This window comes from Vanessa cardui, chromosome 5 (assembly GCF_905220365.1).
Source record: "Vanessa cardui chromosome 5, ilVanCard2.1, whole genome shotgun sequence".
Classification (NCBI taxonomy): Eukaryota; Metazoa; Arthropoda; class Insecta; order Lepidoptera; family Nymphalidae; genus Vanessa; species Vanessa cardui.
Window position 1 is genome coordinate 3,130,536 of NC_061127.1, and position 19,294 is coordinate 3,149,829.

The 19,294-nt window shown below is 33.5% G+C and overlaps 1 protein-coding gene across 1 annotated transcript in view; it reads right to left on the bottom strand.

Moving 5' to 3' along the window:
* LOC124530097 overlaps positions 1-19,294 on the bottom strand; it is a 136,344-nt gene that overhangs the window by 12,438 nt on the left and 104,612 nt on the right. The window contains exon 5 of the mRNA XM_047104095.1: positions 815-1,046. Coding sequence (XP_046960051.1) covers positions 815-1,046 — 232 coding nt within the window. The remainder of the gene's footprint in view (positions 1-814; positions 1,047-19,294) is intronic.

Consider the following 19,294-nt stretch of genomic DNA (forward strand, 5'->3'; position numbering starts at 1 on the left):
ACTGTTCTTTTTAAAGATATAAAAATTTATTTAAATGTTGAGAGTAATGATTCAAATTGAGTCAATTTCGAGCTTAGTAATGGACACAATTTTTTAATGCTTTAATGAGTTAATAATAATGTTATATGTATTATGATAAAAACGCTATGTATTGAAACTTGTTTTAATATTAATTATTGGTTGGTTTATAATGGGCTTTGTACCACCCTCATCAGATATTGTACCACTAAACAGCAATACTCAGTATCATTAAAGTTCAGATGAAACTTTAATATAAATAATTTTAGCGATCGTCAAACTTCTTAGACATTTGAATTTAAAAAAAAAAAACAGTAATACAGTCGAGTACGTATTAATTACAAACACTACCAGTGAATCCAATATATTACATTGTGCTTGCTCGCTGTCTCACTCAATCTTCAAACCGGAACACAGTTTTATGAACAAGGGAGATCCACCCACGAGGGTCTGCACGATCTATATATGTTATTTCTAAAAGCGTACACGGTTCTATTAATATAATATCTTGATGAGCTAGAAATAATTAAATACCAACGAGTATGAAGTATTAAAATCAAAAGTTCGCCTCTATGATCTCTTTAAATTACAAGTATCTGTATTCTTATTCTTGTAGCTTAGGCTGCGTTTTGAATAAAATAATCATTTGTAAAATATTCTTTGATACAAACAATTATAGATTATCACATAATATCCGCAATTTATTAAGCTTTTACTTAGATTACTAATTAATAATGTAAAAAAAATATAATTATTTATATTATAATTTAAATAGAATGTTCCCAATAATACTTACTATTTTTACTTAACATATAAGATGATATGTGAGGTCGACTCGCGACGTAGAGCCGTACGGCCATGCTACGGACATGGGGCGGCCGCGTAGGCAGCGTAGCACGGCACTGCAGGGCGAGAAAGCCCCGATGCGTGGAGTAGTCGTCGGGATATACGTGTAATGTCCTCCACGATGCACGGAGACCATCACCGTCTGCACCCGAGACATGGGTCTCGCCGGTTATAACTGGATCCTGTTAAAGAAATTTTATTTAATTTAAATTTTTGCTTAATTTATGTTAAATCATGCTCATCTACAAGAGTTCGTGCCTGGCATGTAGATCTCATACTTCATTATTCATAAGCAGTTTACGAAAGAATTTTGTTCGTTACTTTGTGATAAAATAATAAAACCGCACTATAAACTGTAGACAAATCATAATATTTTAAACCTTTCTTTAGTATTGTTTTATTTTTCAGACATCTGACAAACATCTGAATACTTAACAAATGTAGGTTAGATCAAAGAATATTCAAAGATGAGCCTGTCGTAGCCTTGGAGTTTATTCCATCACATTTCACATTCATAGGTAATTTCACACTCGACACGTCAAATAATATATATATCTCCATGGCTCTTTCCTATAGGGCAATGAGTTTTATAGAAAATAAATAACGTGAAGGAAAACCCATGGTATAATGGTTAGAACGCGTACATCTTAACCAATGATTGCTGGTTCAAACACAGGCAAGCACCACAGAATTTTCGTATTATTAATTTGAGTTTATAATTCATTTCGAGCTTCTGAACCTGCATGTGTCTAATTTCAACGAAAGTCTGCTACATGTAAATCCACCAAACCACATTGCATTAGCGTGGTGGAATACGCTCTTAACCTTCTTCTCAGAGAAAGAAGAGGCCTTAGCCTAGCAGTGGGAAATTTACAGTTTGTTACTGTACTGTAAAGTACTACGTGAAATTTCAATTAGGGCTTCTTTTTATATCCGCTTGGCCATATCTGTTTTTAATCAAATTAAAATAGGTGAATTCTCAGACATAAAACGATCCAATAAATAGAACGTCTTACTAGAGCTCGAAGATTGGATAAGGTACAAATTAATTTTACGAAGACTTAGGAAATCTATGCAGTTTTAAGACGATGGAACCAGTGATCAAATAAACTTTCTAAATCTGATCTCTTACCCTTAATTTTGAAGAAGAATAATGCTTATTATTAATATATTTTTGAGTCTACTCTGAAATACATTTGGGTAATATGAAATTTTAATTAAAGAAATCCGTTGTCGATGGAATTCCACAACATTGGTCAAATTACTAGTTTCACGCTTAATTGATGTTTGTTATGGATTAACCAATTAATTGATTATTCGGTGGTCGACCTGAAAATTGATTCTCAAAATATATAACACAAATAAATGATAAATTTATTAAACTAACCTTTGACCCGTTTATAATTTAAGGTGAACCATATTTTGAATAAAAGTAATTTCACAATTAATTAACTTTTTGAATTTTTTAAATATATAGTTTGGCGGACGAGCATATGGGCCACCTAATGGTAAGTGTTCACCATCACCCAAAGACAATGACGCTGTAAGAAATATTACAATTCCTTACATCGAAATGTGCCACCAACCTTGGGAACTAAGATGTCATGTCCTTTGTGCCTGTCGTTACACTGGCTCACTTACCCTTCAAACCGGAACACAACAATACTGAATACTGTTATTTGGCGGTAGAATAACTGATGAATGGGTGGTACCTACCCAAATGGGCATGCACTAAGCCCTACCACCAAGTGTAAAAGTGTATAATATGATAGATTTGACACATTCCTATAGAGGTTTCTTAGGCCACCACGCACGGTCTAGAAATTCTATTGATCTTGCGTGGATTTTAATCTAGAAGCTAGCAATATTCACTGGTTCATCACTGAGCTGGCGCGACTTTCTCGATATTGCGAATATCATGAGAAAATAACAGAATTCATTCCAATTATTTTAAATTTCGAAATACCAATTATTTTAAATCGAACAAATTAAAAGTCTTAATATTTGTTTCCGTCATTATATTCGGCTTGTAACCGTGATCATGCCTTTATTTATTATTTTAGCCGACGTTCCAACATAATTGAAAGAATAAATCGTGAAAGATTAAATGTCATTCGTTATGTTATATAATCCCTTGGAAAAAGTGCTATATTATTTGGGAAATTACCAGAGATTCCTGTGTTCGATAATGACGAAAACTCAAGCGACTCGTCTGACCCATTAAAGACCGACGTCCGTCGAATTGGTCAGACTGAACAGTCCCATACTTAACGAGTCTTGTTAATAATTGATCGATTAATTGACTCAATTTGTCATTAAAGTGTGTGTCAGAAAAGATTGGAATTGTGAACATTTTTAGGAAATAGGAACGAATTCAATTCCTTTTATACTTTTCTAAGCTCGAAATAGATTATTAATTAACTGTACGTAAATGTACAACTGCTTGCAAGTCTCCTCTCAATTTGATGCTTGGATATTAATTCTTCTTGTTGTTCCTTGGCATATTTTTCAGCCTGACTAGATCTATATCTATAATTCGTATATTCGTATATTAATCCCATGTATTAATATATTTTTTTCTATTCTATAATAGATAGACCAAATATTCTACTGTTCAATAGAAATATTTTGTGTTGTTACAGTTTAAAGAGAGAATACGCTAGTGCTACTACATCAGATATGTTATATATAATCTCTTAAACTTGGTGGAGACCTTGTTGGAGTGCCGACGTAAGTATTGGTTAATTTTTTATAGTGCCAATATCTACGAGGCGTGATGACTTCTTACCATCAGATATAATAGATATTATACATTTAAAATATGTAGCGATGCAACATGTCGGTTTTATCATGCGTTTCTTCAATAAGAGAAACGAGATGATTTAAAAGAACTTATCAAACCCTTATTAACACAATAACACCTGGACAATTCCGACTCCAAAATTAAAATCAATTGAAGGAACAATTATTATTATCAGATAATCTTGTTTCCATATGTATTTTTTGTATTCGTTGTGATTTAAAATGTCCGTTTCATGTCATGTCTTTTCACTTCTCGATAAACATGAATTAACCAATAAAAGGGCATCACCAATAATAACTATAATATTGTGAACACTTGGGATTCGTTTTATAGTAAAAATAAGTACATTTAGTAATGGAATAATTCCAATATTTGTTATTTTATCCTGTTAGGTAAGGTTAGTTTAGCTAATACATAATATTATTTCGCTACGAATTAGTACACAAACTTATTCAGAGGTTACGATTACAGTTTCCTGTTCAATGTTTCCTTTTATCGACCGTGACATGAATTGTAAACACGAATTAGGAAATATTTTATACTTGGGCTTCGTGCAGGTATTCAGTAATTTATTATTTTTTATACATTTTGATTTTTAGTAGGATAAGAGATTCTCAAACTGTGGGTATCGTAGCAACCGATCAAGAATATTTTCTATTTAAGTCAGGTGTAAAATCAACCTACCAGTCCCTTCAAGATAAATCTCAAAGATGAAAGTCCATCATGTATCTCACAGTATTATAAACAATTAAAATAATTAGTATATACGAGAAGAAGAAAAACAATATATTTTAATATCTAAAACGATTTCATCACCAACAACAAATCAAACCAAAATTCATTTGATAATCCAATTAAATAGGTTATTAATAAATTATATAATGACAATGAATAAACCAATGAATGATAAAATGTAATCCGATCTTTGTATCAGTTAATGTAGTAACTCATCAAAGCGCATAATCGTTGTTACACTGATCCACTAATCGCTCGTAATTCGTGGTAATTTAGTAATATATTACGGGCACTCAGTCGATTCATCCGGCCCATTAGAATCGAGCCCCCGGTTCAGTGGACAAATCCAATGTTACTACGCCTAATGGAATTTATTAAATCGATTTATTGTTTCGATTTACATAACAACAAAATGTATTTTGATTTTATCAAATATTTATAATATTAAATATATTAATCCCATGAATTAATATATTTTTTGGCCCAGTGATTGGGAGCTGCATAGCTGCCCATACAAAATTGGTTACGGTCTCATTTTGAAGAGCTTCACCCTTGTATGAATGAGTCGAGATGGCCCAGTGGTTAGAACGCATGTATCTTAACCGATGATTTCGGGTTCAAACCCAGGCAGGCACCACTATATATATGTACTTAATTTGTTTTTGTAATTCATCTCGTGCTCGGCGGTGATGGAAAACATCGAGAGGAAACCTGCATGTGACTAATTTCATTGAAATTCTGCCACATGTGCATTCCACCAACCCGCATTGAAACAGCGCGGTAGAATATGTTCCAAACCCTCTCCTTAATGGGAGAGGAGGCCGACGATCTTAAAGAAATAGAACTAAATCCGTAAAATAGTTACTTACTAATAGATTCTGATTACCAGTTGTGGTCTTCATCATCAGTTCTACTTCATCAAATGTCACTTTTCGTGAGCATATGACCAAGGCACTTTGAATAAAACCGAAATCACTATAGGTGTGCCTATAAAATTTGAGGAGTTCCCTCGATTTCTCCAGGATCCCATCATCAGATCCTGATCTCCTGACAATGGGACCACCTGTAAAACATGTCCTTTCAAACAAAAAAAGAATTGTCAAAATCGGCCCAGCCATCTTCGAGTAATTCGGTAACATACATAAAAAAAAAGGCCCCGACGAATTGAGAACCTCCTCCTTTTTTTGAAGTCGGTTAAAAATAGCAGACTTACTTATAGATTATAAGCCCTTATTTCACCCCCTTAGGGATATAATTTCTTAAATTCCTTTCTTAGTGGGTGTCTATTTTATTTTTATTTTATTTATTTTATTTTATTTTGGAAACAAACAGTACAATAAGTCTTAATATTAACAAATACAAATTAAATCAACTTTCCACTCATAAATTAATATACAATATTAGAGCAACAAGAAAAAAAGGAGGATATTACACAATTACAATAGCAGCAATTACAATTTTGTTTTAATTTAAAGGATAATTTATGTAATTAATAGAATTAAACTAATCTGAGTTTGTCTATAAGATAAACTATGAAAACAATAAGCAATTATCAAGATAATAAACATTAAATCAATTATGTAAGATACAAAATTATAAATTAAATTAATAAATTAATAGAGGCAGCAATTTTAAATTATAACGGATTTAAAAGAATAACAAAAAATTTATATACCTATATTATTAAATTATACATTATTATTATTATCATTAAGCAATTGCAATATCTTCACTTTCAATTTATTAGCATTATCTACTTCAAACAGATCAATGTTATTAAATTTTTCATTATAATTATTACATGCACGACTACTTAATAAAACGATCCTACTATGAAATCACTACAAAAAGATCACTACAAAGTAATAAGAGATGAGCTAACAATCAAAGATTCAGAGATCTGTTTACATTATTGTATGTAAACAGATCTCTGTATATTGTATCATTTGAAAGTGCAACAACTAAACCAAAATATTAGAAATGATACAATATACAGAGATCTGTTTACATTATTGTATGTAAACAGATCTCTGTATATTGTATCATTTGAAAGTGCAACAACTAAACCAAAATATTAGAAACGTCTTTATTCCCGGCCTACGCGGCCGACTCGTCGCAACGATTTCACCTATTGTTGTTCTCGCTTAGCCCACTTGCCTACGATTTACAAGTTCAGCAGTGCTATTCTTTAACAACTTAATTCATATCTCAATCGTGAACTATTGCTTACAAACAGTTGTATTATGAGTATCAAAAAAATAATTCAGTGTGGGTTATGATAGATTTATGTAGAACTATGCTTCTTGCGAAGTCTAAAAACTTAGTAAAACCCTCAATAATATAAGTATTTGATATTGTTCGGGTTCATAATAACATATCCGCATGTTCTTGCACCTTACGTGCGAATCCTTCATGAAAAAGTAAGAAAAACTTTTTAATTATTTGATGAAATATAATCTTGCTTCATTAAATAAAATAATCTGTTTTATTTTTGATGTAATTTTCTTAGCTATTTTTATAATTATTTAACTTTAATACGTTTCACTGTTGATTGATTCGATTACATTCAACTATATTCATTAACTAAGTATTTTCCCTTACGTTTGATGTAAGTGATTGTTAGTTAACCGAATAAATAATAAAGAAATATATCTTTCTGACAGTTAACGATCGTATTTTACTACTCAATAGACGATTATTTTTATAACTCAGATGCTTCAGGCTAATGCATAAAGTTATATAGCCTAGAATCATGTTTAAATAACGGGAATAAGTTGTCATAAAATAATTTATCAAATTTGACCGCTATTCTTGAGAATGGCGCACTAAATAATATAAACTATTCAGATTTATAATATTTATATTTCAAGTATTTTTTAAGTATAAAAAAGTAGCTCGGGGCTATTCACAGAGCAACTTCTAAACGGAATGACGAGAATATATTTTTACTTATGAAAGGTATAAAGAATAAATGAAAAATCTTTCAGAATAACTTTGATCGTATACACGATCTATGTTTCTATCTGAGCCAATTTAATTCGAGAAATGTCGAAATATTTCTCCGAGTATCGTTTTGCACCAGTCGCTTTAATAGAGGTATTATATTTCTGACGAAAAAATATTTTCGTTTTCAAATACTTTTCTTCGAAGCATATTTTTTATTTTATATTGTTTGGTGAGCAATGGGATTGCTGGTGAGCGGTCAAAATCATTGACTTTGGCATATAAATAATATACTACTTTAATTAAAAAAAACTTCTTTAGGCATCTTATAGACTCCCAAACTCTAACATAACACAATACAGATGGGCTAGTTACTGAACTTATTTGAATAACAGCTAAAATTTTTATTCTCAAAATCAATGAGCAAGATGCACCAGAACATATGCCGTCTTACTCTCTCATACACAGCTTTGCAGAGCTATAATTTTACCTTAGTTTGGTTGGAAATTTCTTAACTTTAAAATTTTGAAAAATTAACATTATAAAAAGATAAACCGTAGAATACCCAAGTTGAAACGAAGTTACTTTCGCTATATATTATATATTTAACAACAGATACCATAAAATATTAACATCTTCGGATATTACTTAATTGTAACAAAATAGCCGTTATTTTAAATTTCACATGTATATTAGAAAGAGACAGAGAGAAATAGAAGGAGAGAGAAAGATCGTATGGAAGGAGAACAACGCTTTTTGCCGATGCCGTGACGATTTTTGTTAGTTCATTTCACTGTGAGCTGCGTAAAAGAACTTTGTTCGAAAAATATATATTTGCCAATACAGTTTACGTCTAACATGTTACAGCTTGACAAATAAAACTGTCTATAATATTATTATGTATGTATAATCCATGACTTGATTATGACAAATGGACTTAATAATGTCAAATAATTGTTACTATCGTTAAAATATATGACAACTACTTGTATAAATAATGATTTCATTTTAAAGTATATCGTATTATACATCTAGATTAAATTAAGGACTAATATTATTCTTTTAATAGAAGCGTATTTGATCGCAGACCTTTAAAATATTAAACTGTGCTAGCTCAGCTGAGTCAGAGGGAATTTTTAATGATTAAGTATTTTTATGGTAGCTAATGAGCTTCTTATTTATTCAGCCTTCACAAGAGAAATGTAATTTAAAAATATGAGTAATGCAGATCGAACTAAAATATTAAACTGTTTGAATGGCTAATAGAAAGCGTACTTAAAATAACAGACACATGGAATTAAGCCATATATGATTGATATAGCTACTTCCTATGAGTCCTTTACCCTAGTAAGTTAATTCTAGTCTCTATCTTAAAAGACCAGGCGCCAAGGTCTTGGACTCTAACTGTGGATAGGTCCAATCATGTACTTGTGTTTATCAGACGTCAGTTTTTTTCGTAAACGACTGGAGTTCCGCAATACCTAATGTCCTACTTGAATTTTTTCCAGTTGAATTGGATGTATCATCTCAAGCTAGTGCTCTTGCTCTATTACTTTAATATGTTCTGCACAATTATAAACCTCCCCCGAGAATAATCGGCGTGGACGAGTCAAAAGGATAACAACATCGTCATCATGATCACTATGTATTTTCATATCAACAACAAACAACAACAACAGCCTGTAAATTAACACTGCTGGGCTAAAGGCCTCCTCTCCCTTTGAGGAGAAGGTTTGGAACATATTCCACCACGCTGTTCCAATGCGGGTTGGTGGAATACACATGTGGCAGAATTTCTATCAAATTTGTCACATGCAGGTTTCCTCACGATGTTTTCCTTCACCGCTGAGCACGAGATGAATTATAAAGATAAATTAAACACATGAATCAGCGGTGCTTGCCTGGGTTTGAACCCGCAATCATCGGTTAAGATGCACGCGTTCTAACCACTGGGCCATCTCGACTCATTTTCATGTATAACTAACTTATATTGACTGAAGTGAATAAAGGCATCCAAATGTTGAAAAGAATACTAACAGCATGTCCGTATCGAATCGCAATACTGACTAATGTCATCTGTGACGGATTTAAAGCTAAAGCTTTAAATCTTAAAGATTATGGAAACTGTAGTCTTCCTAGAAATTGAGCCACCCTTTAAATTTTATATTAACTGAATCTGTATTGATTAATCATAACGATTGCATGGTCACCTATAATTAAAGGAGCACACAACTTATAACTTATATTTATTAACTAGCGGCCGCCCCGGCTTCGCACGGGTGTAATGCTATACTTATTATAGTACAGATTTTTTATTGTCTTTCTATTATATACAAAAAACCCTCTCAAATCACTCTATCTATTAAATAAATCGCATCAAAATTAGTTGCGTAATTTTAAAGATCTGGGCATAGATCTAGGGTAGGGACAGACAGCGGTAAGCGACTTTGTTTTTAACCCCCGACGCAAAAACGACGGGGTGTTATAAGTTTGACGTGTCTGTGTGTGTGTGTGTGTGTGTCTGTCTGTACCACTCTAGCCGCCGAACGGATGGACCGATTTTGATTTAGTTTTTTTTGTTTGACAGTAGAAAATGTCGAGAGTGTTTTTACGTAAGTTTGATGAAAATTGTTCCAAGATGGCCGCCGCCACAAAATGACAGATTAGATATTTTTTTTAAACTCCATCAATATGGGTATCAAATGAAAGGGCTTGACTAGTAGAATACTATTAGATATGACAAATTTAAAATACAAGATGGCTGCTTCTACAAAATGGTGCTTTACATTTTTTTATTACAACTTGATCAATATTGGTATCAAATGAAAGGGCTTGACTAGTGAAATACTATTAGGTATGAAAAATTTAAAATCCAAGATGGCTGCCTCTACAGAATGGCGCTTTATGGATATATTGATATCATTTGATATCCATATTCATATCCATCCATTTATTTGTTGTTTGTGGTAGTGTCCACCTCGTGGACAAGGTGGAATGAAATGAAAATTTCACCTCATTTCACCTCGTAAAATGCAAGGTGGACACTACCACAAGCAACAAATAAATATTTTTCAAAATTTTTTCAAAATTTTGGCTTGTACATGCTGTTTTAAAAGGAAAAGTGTGCTTATTTATTTACCAAATCATTTAGAATGTTAAACCTTACAAGTTAAAATTAAAGAAATTGTATATCACTAATGATATAGTTACATATGTATATCAATTCATAATTTTTTTTAATAAATTTAACATATTTATATATACCAATTTATGTAATTTGGACTCTGTCAAGCTAGAATTATGGCATTTAAAAATTATTTAAAATAATAATCAATCTTTACTGCTTTTCAACCTTTGCAATTCTGCCAAGGCCAATTTATCATGAGGATTATTAAACAGCTTCCTTTGGTCGAGCTCACAAATAGCGACACCACTTAAACTTTTTACTCGGCTTAAAGCAACGTACGCTTGACCTTTTGCAAAAATTTTTTTTCCCAAATATACTACAGCCTTTTCAACGGTGGTTCCTTGCAACTTATGTACAGTAACAGCCCAACTTAAAATAATTGGAAACATTGTTCTTTCAATATTACCATACCCTCTAAGACCTTGAAAAATTATGCTGTGTGGTTGTATAGGAATCAAGCCATTTTGGTCTTTGGAACTTTTGCCAATGGACTCGTCATCGAATTTAATAAATATTGTTTTCGGAAGTTCACCTTCTTCGAGTTGGTCCCGGCGAAGTCCATGCCATTCAATTGCTGCATGCAAAATGCTGCCATTAACTAACCCTTCAGACACCTTTAAATTTACTCTCAACATCACTCTAGCTCCGATTGCAATTTTAATTGAACTGAGCAACCCTCCTGTACAGTTTGGATCTTGAGGTATTGAAACGTGGATAGGTTTTTGGCCATAGGTGGCAGGTTCTTTAGACTCGTCATGAGCATTGACTGTATAAATTTTTACTGAGTCGGCCATTAACTCTACCATTTTGTCATTATTATTATTTACCAATTTTATGGTAGGAAAAATCTGTACAGCATTTCCATCAGCAAAATCTCCAGTCAGTGGTACTCTACTTCTCTCAAGTAAAATTTCGTACTGCTCCATACTCAACTCTCCCACCCGAAGATTATTCAATATATCAATAAATTGGCTATCATTTTGTTGTCTCACATTAGTTTGAAGCTCACAAAGTCCAAAATAATGCCATAGATGGGGCTCTCCTTGGAATACAAGAGGTTGTTTAAAGCACCAGCTACCCTTTACAGGTGACAATTGCATTATATCTCCAAAAACTAAGATGTTTACTCCACCAAAAATATCTGGACAATTTTTGAATTCTTGTAAACGGAGATGTATAGAACGTAAAACTTCGTATGATACCATTGATATTTCATCAATTACAAGCCAACGGATATAACGCCATTTTCTTCGCATGTCTTCCAGACGTTGTCCTGTCATTTGCCTGTAGACTGTAGCTCGACCTTTTTCTATGCCGAGAGAAAATGCACTATGCAGTGTTTTTCCATTTACAAGCCGTGCTGCTACTCCTGTAGGTGCTGTAACTTCAACAAAACTTGCATTCAACAATTGATCTACTGTGGGAGCGTAACAGCGTCGAATATGATGAACTAAAGTTTTAAGTACGAAAGATTTGCCACTGCCAGCTCCTCCTGTAACGAATAACTTAAGTGGAACATTTGTGTTTGCTTCATTTATCACTTCATCTCTTATTCGTTTTGTTACTTCATCATATATTTTCTTTTGTTCTAAGTTCATGCTCCTAACCATGTGATGAAATTCGGCGTCCGTGATATTGATGTGTGATGATTCTTCAACTTCTTCTCCTTCGATATCGACATCAGCATCAGCCATTCGTGGATCATATCCTTCAACAATCGCTCCTACATCAAAGTTTTCTGTTTGTTGACCATTGAAATTATTTAATAAAGGAGGTTCAGCTAACGCTAAAACTTGTCCAATGACTTGCTGAAGCTCGCGTTCAATAAACTGAAACTGTTCTACAGAATCTCCATGAAAAGGACGTAACAAATTTCGCTGTTCCATAAAAGCTTCTTCGCAAGTTTCAAAGTCAGCCAGTAAATCATCTTCATTCCTAAATGGCACATGGGCTACAAGATAGCTATAAAAATAGCCTTCTCGGTCTCCTGTTTGTGTATAATAGCGTGTCCTTAAAATTGCTGGCTTTCTTCGCCTTTTCATTATGCTTCCATTTAAAAGTCTGATTGAGTTTCGCGTTGTTTCAGTGCCCTCTTCTAAGTATTCATAAGCCTCAGTATCACCGTTTTCTTCGTCGTTTACAAATCGACTTGTATGTTCATAATTGACGGCAAATTCTGCTAAACTTAGATGTTCCAGATTTGTTGGTCTTTGAATATATTTATCGAATATATTTCGATATGTTTGACCGTCGTCACTGTCATATCTTAACATACGGTAGCGTTCATGAGGTCGGCATGTGTTTACAAAAACTACTTTTCGAGAGCTATCTCTTAGTTTTAAATGGCATAATCTGTATGCGCATTCACAAGCTGACACTCTGCGATGGTTTAGTATTGCCATAGAAACAGCAAATAATTGCCTACCAATATCCCCATGGCAAGATCTGACTTTGCTTACTGCATCTTTTACCGCTTGACCTACATCCTGAGGTTCGTGCTTTGAAGTGTATTTAGCTATGTAATACGAAACAGCAGTAACATTACCACACGGTTGGATGTCCATATTTCCTTTCCAAAGTTTTAGTATCTGCGGATTGTAGTTATTAACATATTGCTCTTCAGGTTTTCTAGTCAAAATACAAAATCGTCCATTATTCCGTAAAGTTTCGTCGGGTCCCAATAAAACTGTGTCATCACTCGCCGGTCTGGGAAAGTTAAATCTGCAATGTTGGTCCTGCCTGTTTTTATAACATGTGGTAGAATGGGAATGTATTTGGACTCGTTTAACAATATCATTGAGTTCATCATCTGCATTATTTAATGAACAAGAAACAGTGTCACTTATCAATTTTTTTCCTTGAGGAGTATCAAAATTAGGAGCATTTTGGATCCAGCACAACATATGCAGGTGTGGACTTCCCCGGTTTTGGAATTCAATTCTCCACCAGAAATCAGTGACATTGCCTCCTAGAATATAATGATCATTTTTTAAATAATTCATAAATGCATTAACTCTGATCATGAATTGCCGGCTTAGAGTTACAGGATGACCGTTAACCAACGCTTGTTTGTCATTAAAGGTTAAATCAGTTGGATTTTCATTTCCTCTGCCAGCAGCAATTAATAACGCCTTCAGTATATCGTTCCAATTCAGATCGTTGCAACTCAATGTAAGGAACCACGTAGGTGGCCCTATATTCTTTACCATAGCAATTAAACCCGAACACGCACTCTGCCAATACGCATTCGATCCGCGCATGTTTCGCATATTAAGGTGAATATTTTCTACTAAGTTTTCGGGTCGATTTTCTCCCTGGCGCATCCTCAAAACAACCCCTACATTTTGTTTTGCTCTATAAAATTCCATTACTGATAATGCATAAAACAGATAGTCATGTCGTTGAAAACGATTATCAGCTCCCATAATTCTAGCTTGACAGTAGTCTAATGGTGTTATAGAATGAGCTCGATTTTCTTGTAAACCATTTCTACCGTAAGGAAATAATTTGAACCAAGACAGTTCTTCTGCTCTTTTTTCCCTGGCTATTTGTAAAGGGGCGTCAGTTTTCCTTCGAAGTTGATGAACAGGTAGCTGATCACAGTTATTGTTCTCTATAACACTAGACAGTTCAGGAATTGGTTCATCTACAACACGCAAAACTGAGGAGGTTATAACAATATTTTCATTAGTTAATTCTGATGACTGCAGTTGCTGGGTATTTGCTGTAGTATAAATGTCATTTTGGAGCTCAGTTTCATTTTGATGTAATCGGTGTACATCAGGAGTAATTTTTGTAATGCTATATTGATCATCGCCTGGCCTATTCCCTTGGGATTTTGGTAGGTTTGATTTTAAAACTGACCACAATTGTGTAATATTGGTAAAAGACATCAAACAAGCTGTTCCATCTTGAGCCACTCGACCCTTTGGTCCCCTTGAATGGGAATCAAACAAGTAGTATAAATTGTCGTTTTTCCATATTGCGACCGATACCCCATTACAAGTTACAATAGCTCCACCATCAACATCAGATTCGGTAAAAAACTGAATTAAACCATTCTTTAAATTAGGAAATCCATCAATACTTACGGTCAAATGGCCGCAAATCGAATAAGTTTCGTCTTGAATTTGTATAAGACATGAATAACTCAACGCTTCGAAATTGACTTGCAACTCATGAACACGTAAATATTCTACATCAGCTTCAGCCGGATTAGGAACCCTTCGAGATCGTATACTACTTGAGTATAAACGATCACCAGAAATTAAAATTGAATCAATTATATTAGGGGACCATGTATCTGTTTCTTTAATTTTTGCAGCTGTAATAGCTACTGCTGCATTCGCAGTACATTGTTTTCCTCTAGAAAAATTTTGGAATTTACTATGACTTTGATGAAAAGAACCTCTCAGTATACGTCGATTATTGCCAATATCCTGAAAACAAGTTGTTTCATTTGTATTTTTTTCCTGATGTGTTACGTCATCATTTTGAACATGACAAATTTCGTGAACATCATAATTTTCATTATTAAAATTAACTGTAACATTTCTATACAAAGGATTATTGGCAATTAACCAATCTAATGCAGCTCGCAGTTTTTGAATATTAACAGAAAATTGACGTAACCTTTCAACCGATTCTAATTGTTCGCAAATAATCACTAGACCAGCACTACTGATTCTCAGAGGAAGCTGCTCAGCGATTTCTTCAACATCTTGACCAAAAAGTACAGCCTGACCATGGAAACCATGCTGCCCGAAGCGACCACCAAGTTTGACCATTTTCACGAATGGAATTATCCTACTTAGCAAACGTACTTCTACATCAGATAGTGACGCTATTTCTGGAGGAATTTCATCCAATGACATATTATTCCAGTAGGCTTGAGTAGGTGTTCTTGACTTACGTAGTATACCAACACATCGGTGACAGGCAGAGATAACGTCATGTTGTGCTATTAACTCATTAGGTAGTATATTTTCTGGCAAACTAGCTAATCTTACTGACTGTACTTGCTGACGATAGCAAAGCTTATTACAGATTAAACAAATTGTGTCAGCAAATTTGTTTATTGAATTTTGAAAATCAGTCCTAAGTTTGGCTCTAGACAAAGCTGTAGCTACTGCATCGCTAGTAAGCCTCAAAGCATGTTGTTCCGGAGTTTCATTTGAGCGAGACTCAGCAGTACGCTGCGTATTAGTAGCCCGCCTTAACGAACTTTGTTCTGGGGTTTCAATTAAACGAGAAGCAGCAGTACACTGAGTATTAGTAGCCCGCCTTAACGAACTTTGTTCCGGGGTCTCATTTAAACGAGACTCAGCAGTACGCTGCGTATTAGTAGCCCGCCTTAAGGAACTTTGTTCCGGGGTCTCATTTAAACGAGACTCAGCAGTACGCTGCGTATTAGTAGCCCGCCTTAACGAATTTTGTTCCAAGGTCTCATTTAAACGAGAAGCAGCAGTAGACTCTGCATTTTTAGCATGCCTGAAAGTGCGTTGATATGGTGTTTCAATAGATCACGAAATTTTAGTACAACTGGCATTTTTCATATTACGAAAACAACGTTTAACCCTATTTTCTTTGGATCTCCGTAAAGCCTTAGATGCTGCATCACTATCCAAACGACGTTTTCTATTTAATAAATCCTCCTGACTACGTAGTTCAGCTTTTCGAGCAGCTTGTGATGACAAGAAGCTATTTTTGTCGAAAGTATTTTCGTCAAGCTGAGTTAACTTGCGCCTTTTAGCTACGTATTGAGCTTTTTTTATTTTTTCGACCCAGTACCATTTTTTTTAATAAAAAGTCATTCGTTTACTATAAATTCACAATTCTAATTTTTTTTATAAAAAGACATCAATTTTCATCAAATTATACCATTTTTTTTTTCAAAAGAAACAATAATATACAACAAATTCTTAAAACGTAAGAAATAAATGAAATCCTACAAAAAACATGAACCAAAAAATTAAATTCAAAATGTTTAAATCACTATGAATTCACAATTCTAATTTTGTTTATAAAAAAGACATAAATTTTCACCAAATTCTTCCAATTTTTTTTCATAATAAACAACTTAAAACGTAAGAAATAAATGATATCCCTACAAAAAACATGAACCAAAAAATTTAATTCAAAGTGTTTGAATCACTTGACTTATTAAAAACTTACCTAAACTATACAAATTAAAAGGTACGACAAAGAAATTTAAAGAAATGGAATAAAATCCTGAAGAAATCCCTACAAAAATAATGAAACAAAAATTAAATTGAAAATGTTTAAAACCTTTGATTAAAAACACCTGCATAAACTATGAACACAAACTATACAAATTAAAAGGTACGACAAAGAAATCAAAAGAAATGGAATAAAATCGCTAAGGAGTTCCTACAAAAAGCATGAAATAAAAAATTAAATTAAAAATTTAAAAAAACCCCCGACTTTATTAAAACCAAATGTAATGAACGGAACGAGATATCCATAAACAATTATAATTCCTATGAAAAAATAACTAAGACGGAAAAGCCTATAAAAAGGAAAAAATAACTTTAAACTTATGTTTGTATGGGAGTACTTATGTATGGAATTTTTTTTATAATGTTATCGCGTCGGGGGACCGCAACTTACTCACAAAACATAAAAGATATTAAATTAGAAACCAAACAAAATATTAAATTACAACGAAAATGTTAAAAATAGTATTATGAAATCCAGGTAAATCAACTTAAAAACTTAATACACAACCAAACTATACTAATCAATACTAAAACCAAAATTTCTACGATGACTCACACTAAATTGACTCGAAAAATTTTCAATGTAAAACACAACCATCAACGACGTCTGCCCTCGCGTGTCTGCCCGCTCGGGTTACCAAACTCGATAGCGATACGCTCCGCCCACTTTCCCCCTCCCGCGACACACCCGCGCCGCCCGCGCTCGCTTCTTGCCGCGTTCGTCGCCGCGCTGCGTGCGGGCGGCGGCATGCAATGCAACTCGTGCGCGCCATTCAACATAATTCGTGCGCGTTGCTTTCTCGAAGCAAAGCCTATATACCTACATATAAAATTATATAATATATACATATACAAGTATACGATACATCATAGCATAACACAAACGAAATAAATGAATATAGGACTAAGAAAAAACTTAATAAGTACCTAAATACTTATAAATAACTTTGACAAACGTTTAGCCAATAAATAGGGCGGTCCCCCGACGCGATAACATTATAAAAAAAATTCCATACATAAGTACTCCCATACAAACATAAGTTTAAAGTTATTTTTTCCTTTTTATAGGCTTTTCCGTCTTAGTTATTTTTTCATAGGAATTATAATTGTTTATGGATATCTCGTTCCGTTCATTACATTTGGTTTTAATAAAGTCGGGGGTTTTTTTAAATTTTTAATTACTTTTTTATATACTATAATGATAATGATTTGAAGGGTATGTATTTATAGTTGGAGACTGATTAAATAAATAGTTACAATTACTCCTTACTTATTAGATAATAGTTAGATTATCAACTGAAGATTGTTTATTTTCTCTATAAAATATAATCGACTTACTTACTAAGAAATATTTATCAGGGAAAGTGTCAAAATTCGACCAACAATTAATAAAACACACGCTCCAAATGTTAAGTAATTACGGTTGCGTGAAAAATCGGCGCAAAAAAAAAAAGAAAATTAACACGAAACAACCGAATAATAGTCCCCCCTTTATTCGTTCCGCGTAATCTTTAATAGAAAAATGGTAATTCCTTATTTATATTATTCATTTATAAATTGTGCCGCCGCTATAATTTCCTCGAAGCGTCAAAAAAGAATAATCGTCCGAATGACACGTCAGAATTAAAATGGCGACTGTGCTACGAACAATGGACGATTGAACGGAAAAAATGGTTTTGTGTAGCAAGAGGTATACAGAGGTCCATTATGTTTTTCGATATTGAAAATAATTTTAGCGCTGTAAGGAATTTTACAACTACTGTCATAATATTTTATCCGGCTTTTTTCAAACTTTGTATGTAAAGTTGCATTATTAAGTTGAATTGGACATTGTCGTATTCGTTAATATTTAGTCAGAACGTTATGTGCGTAGTGTACTTACACACATACATACATACATATACATGCATACATATATACATACATACATACAGACATACATACATACATACATACATACATATACATGCATACATATATACATACATACATACAGACATACATACATACATACATACATACATACATACATACATACATAAATACATACATACATATTGTTCTTTATTGGAGACACGTGCACCGTTTTCACTACTCAGCGATTCATACGATCTCCTGTTATGTGATTGAGTATGTGTAACAGATAAGACAAAATCTCTATATCTTCTTTATGTCTTTACTTCCCAAAAACGTACCAGGTATTTTAAGAGAGCCGAGATGGCCCAGTGGTTAGAACGCGTTCATATCAACCAATGATTGTTGGTTCAAACCCCGACAAGCACCACTGAATTTTTAGGTGCTTTATTTGTGTTTATAATTCTCAAAGTGGACCTTAGCACAGCTGTGGGAATTTTATATTTTTATTTAAATATCTTTTCATTTTACTCAGTGGAAGGGAATGCCCTTCTGAAAAGATACCTTATCAAGTTTTCTACTGACAAGTAATATTACAGTTCCCAAGGCTGGTGGCACTTAGGCGATGTAAGAAATGGTTAATATTTCATAAAGCGACAATGTTCACCA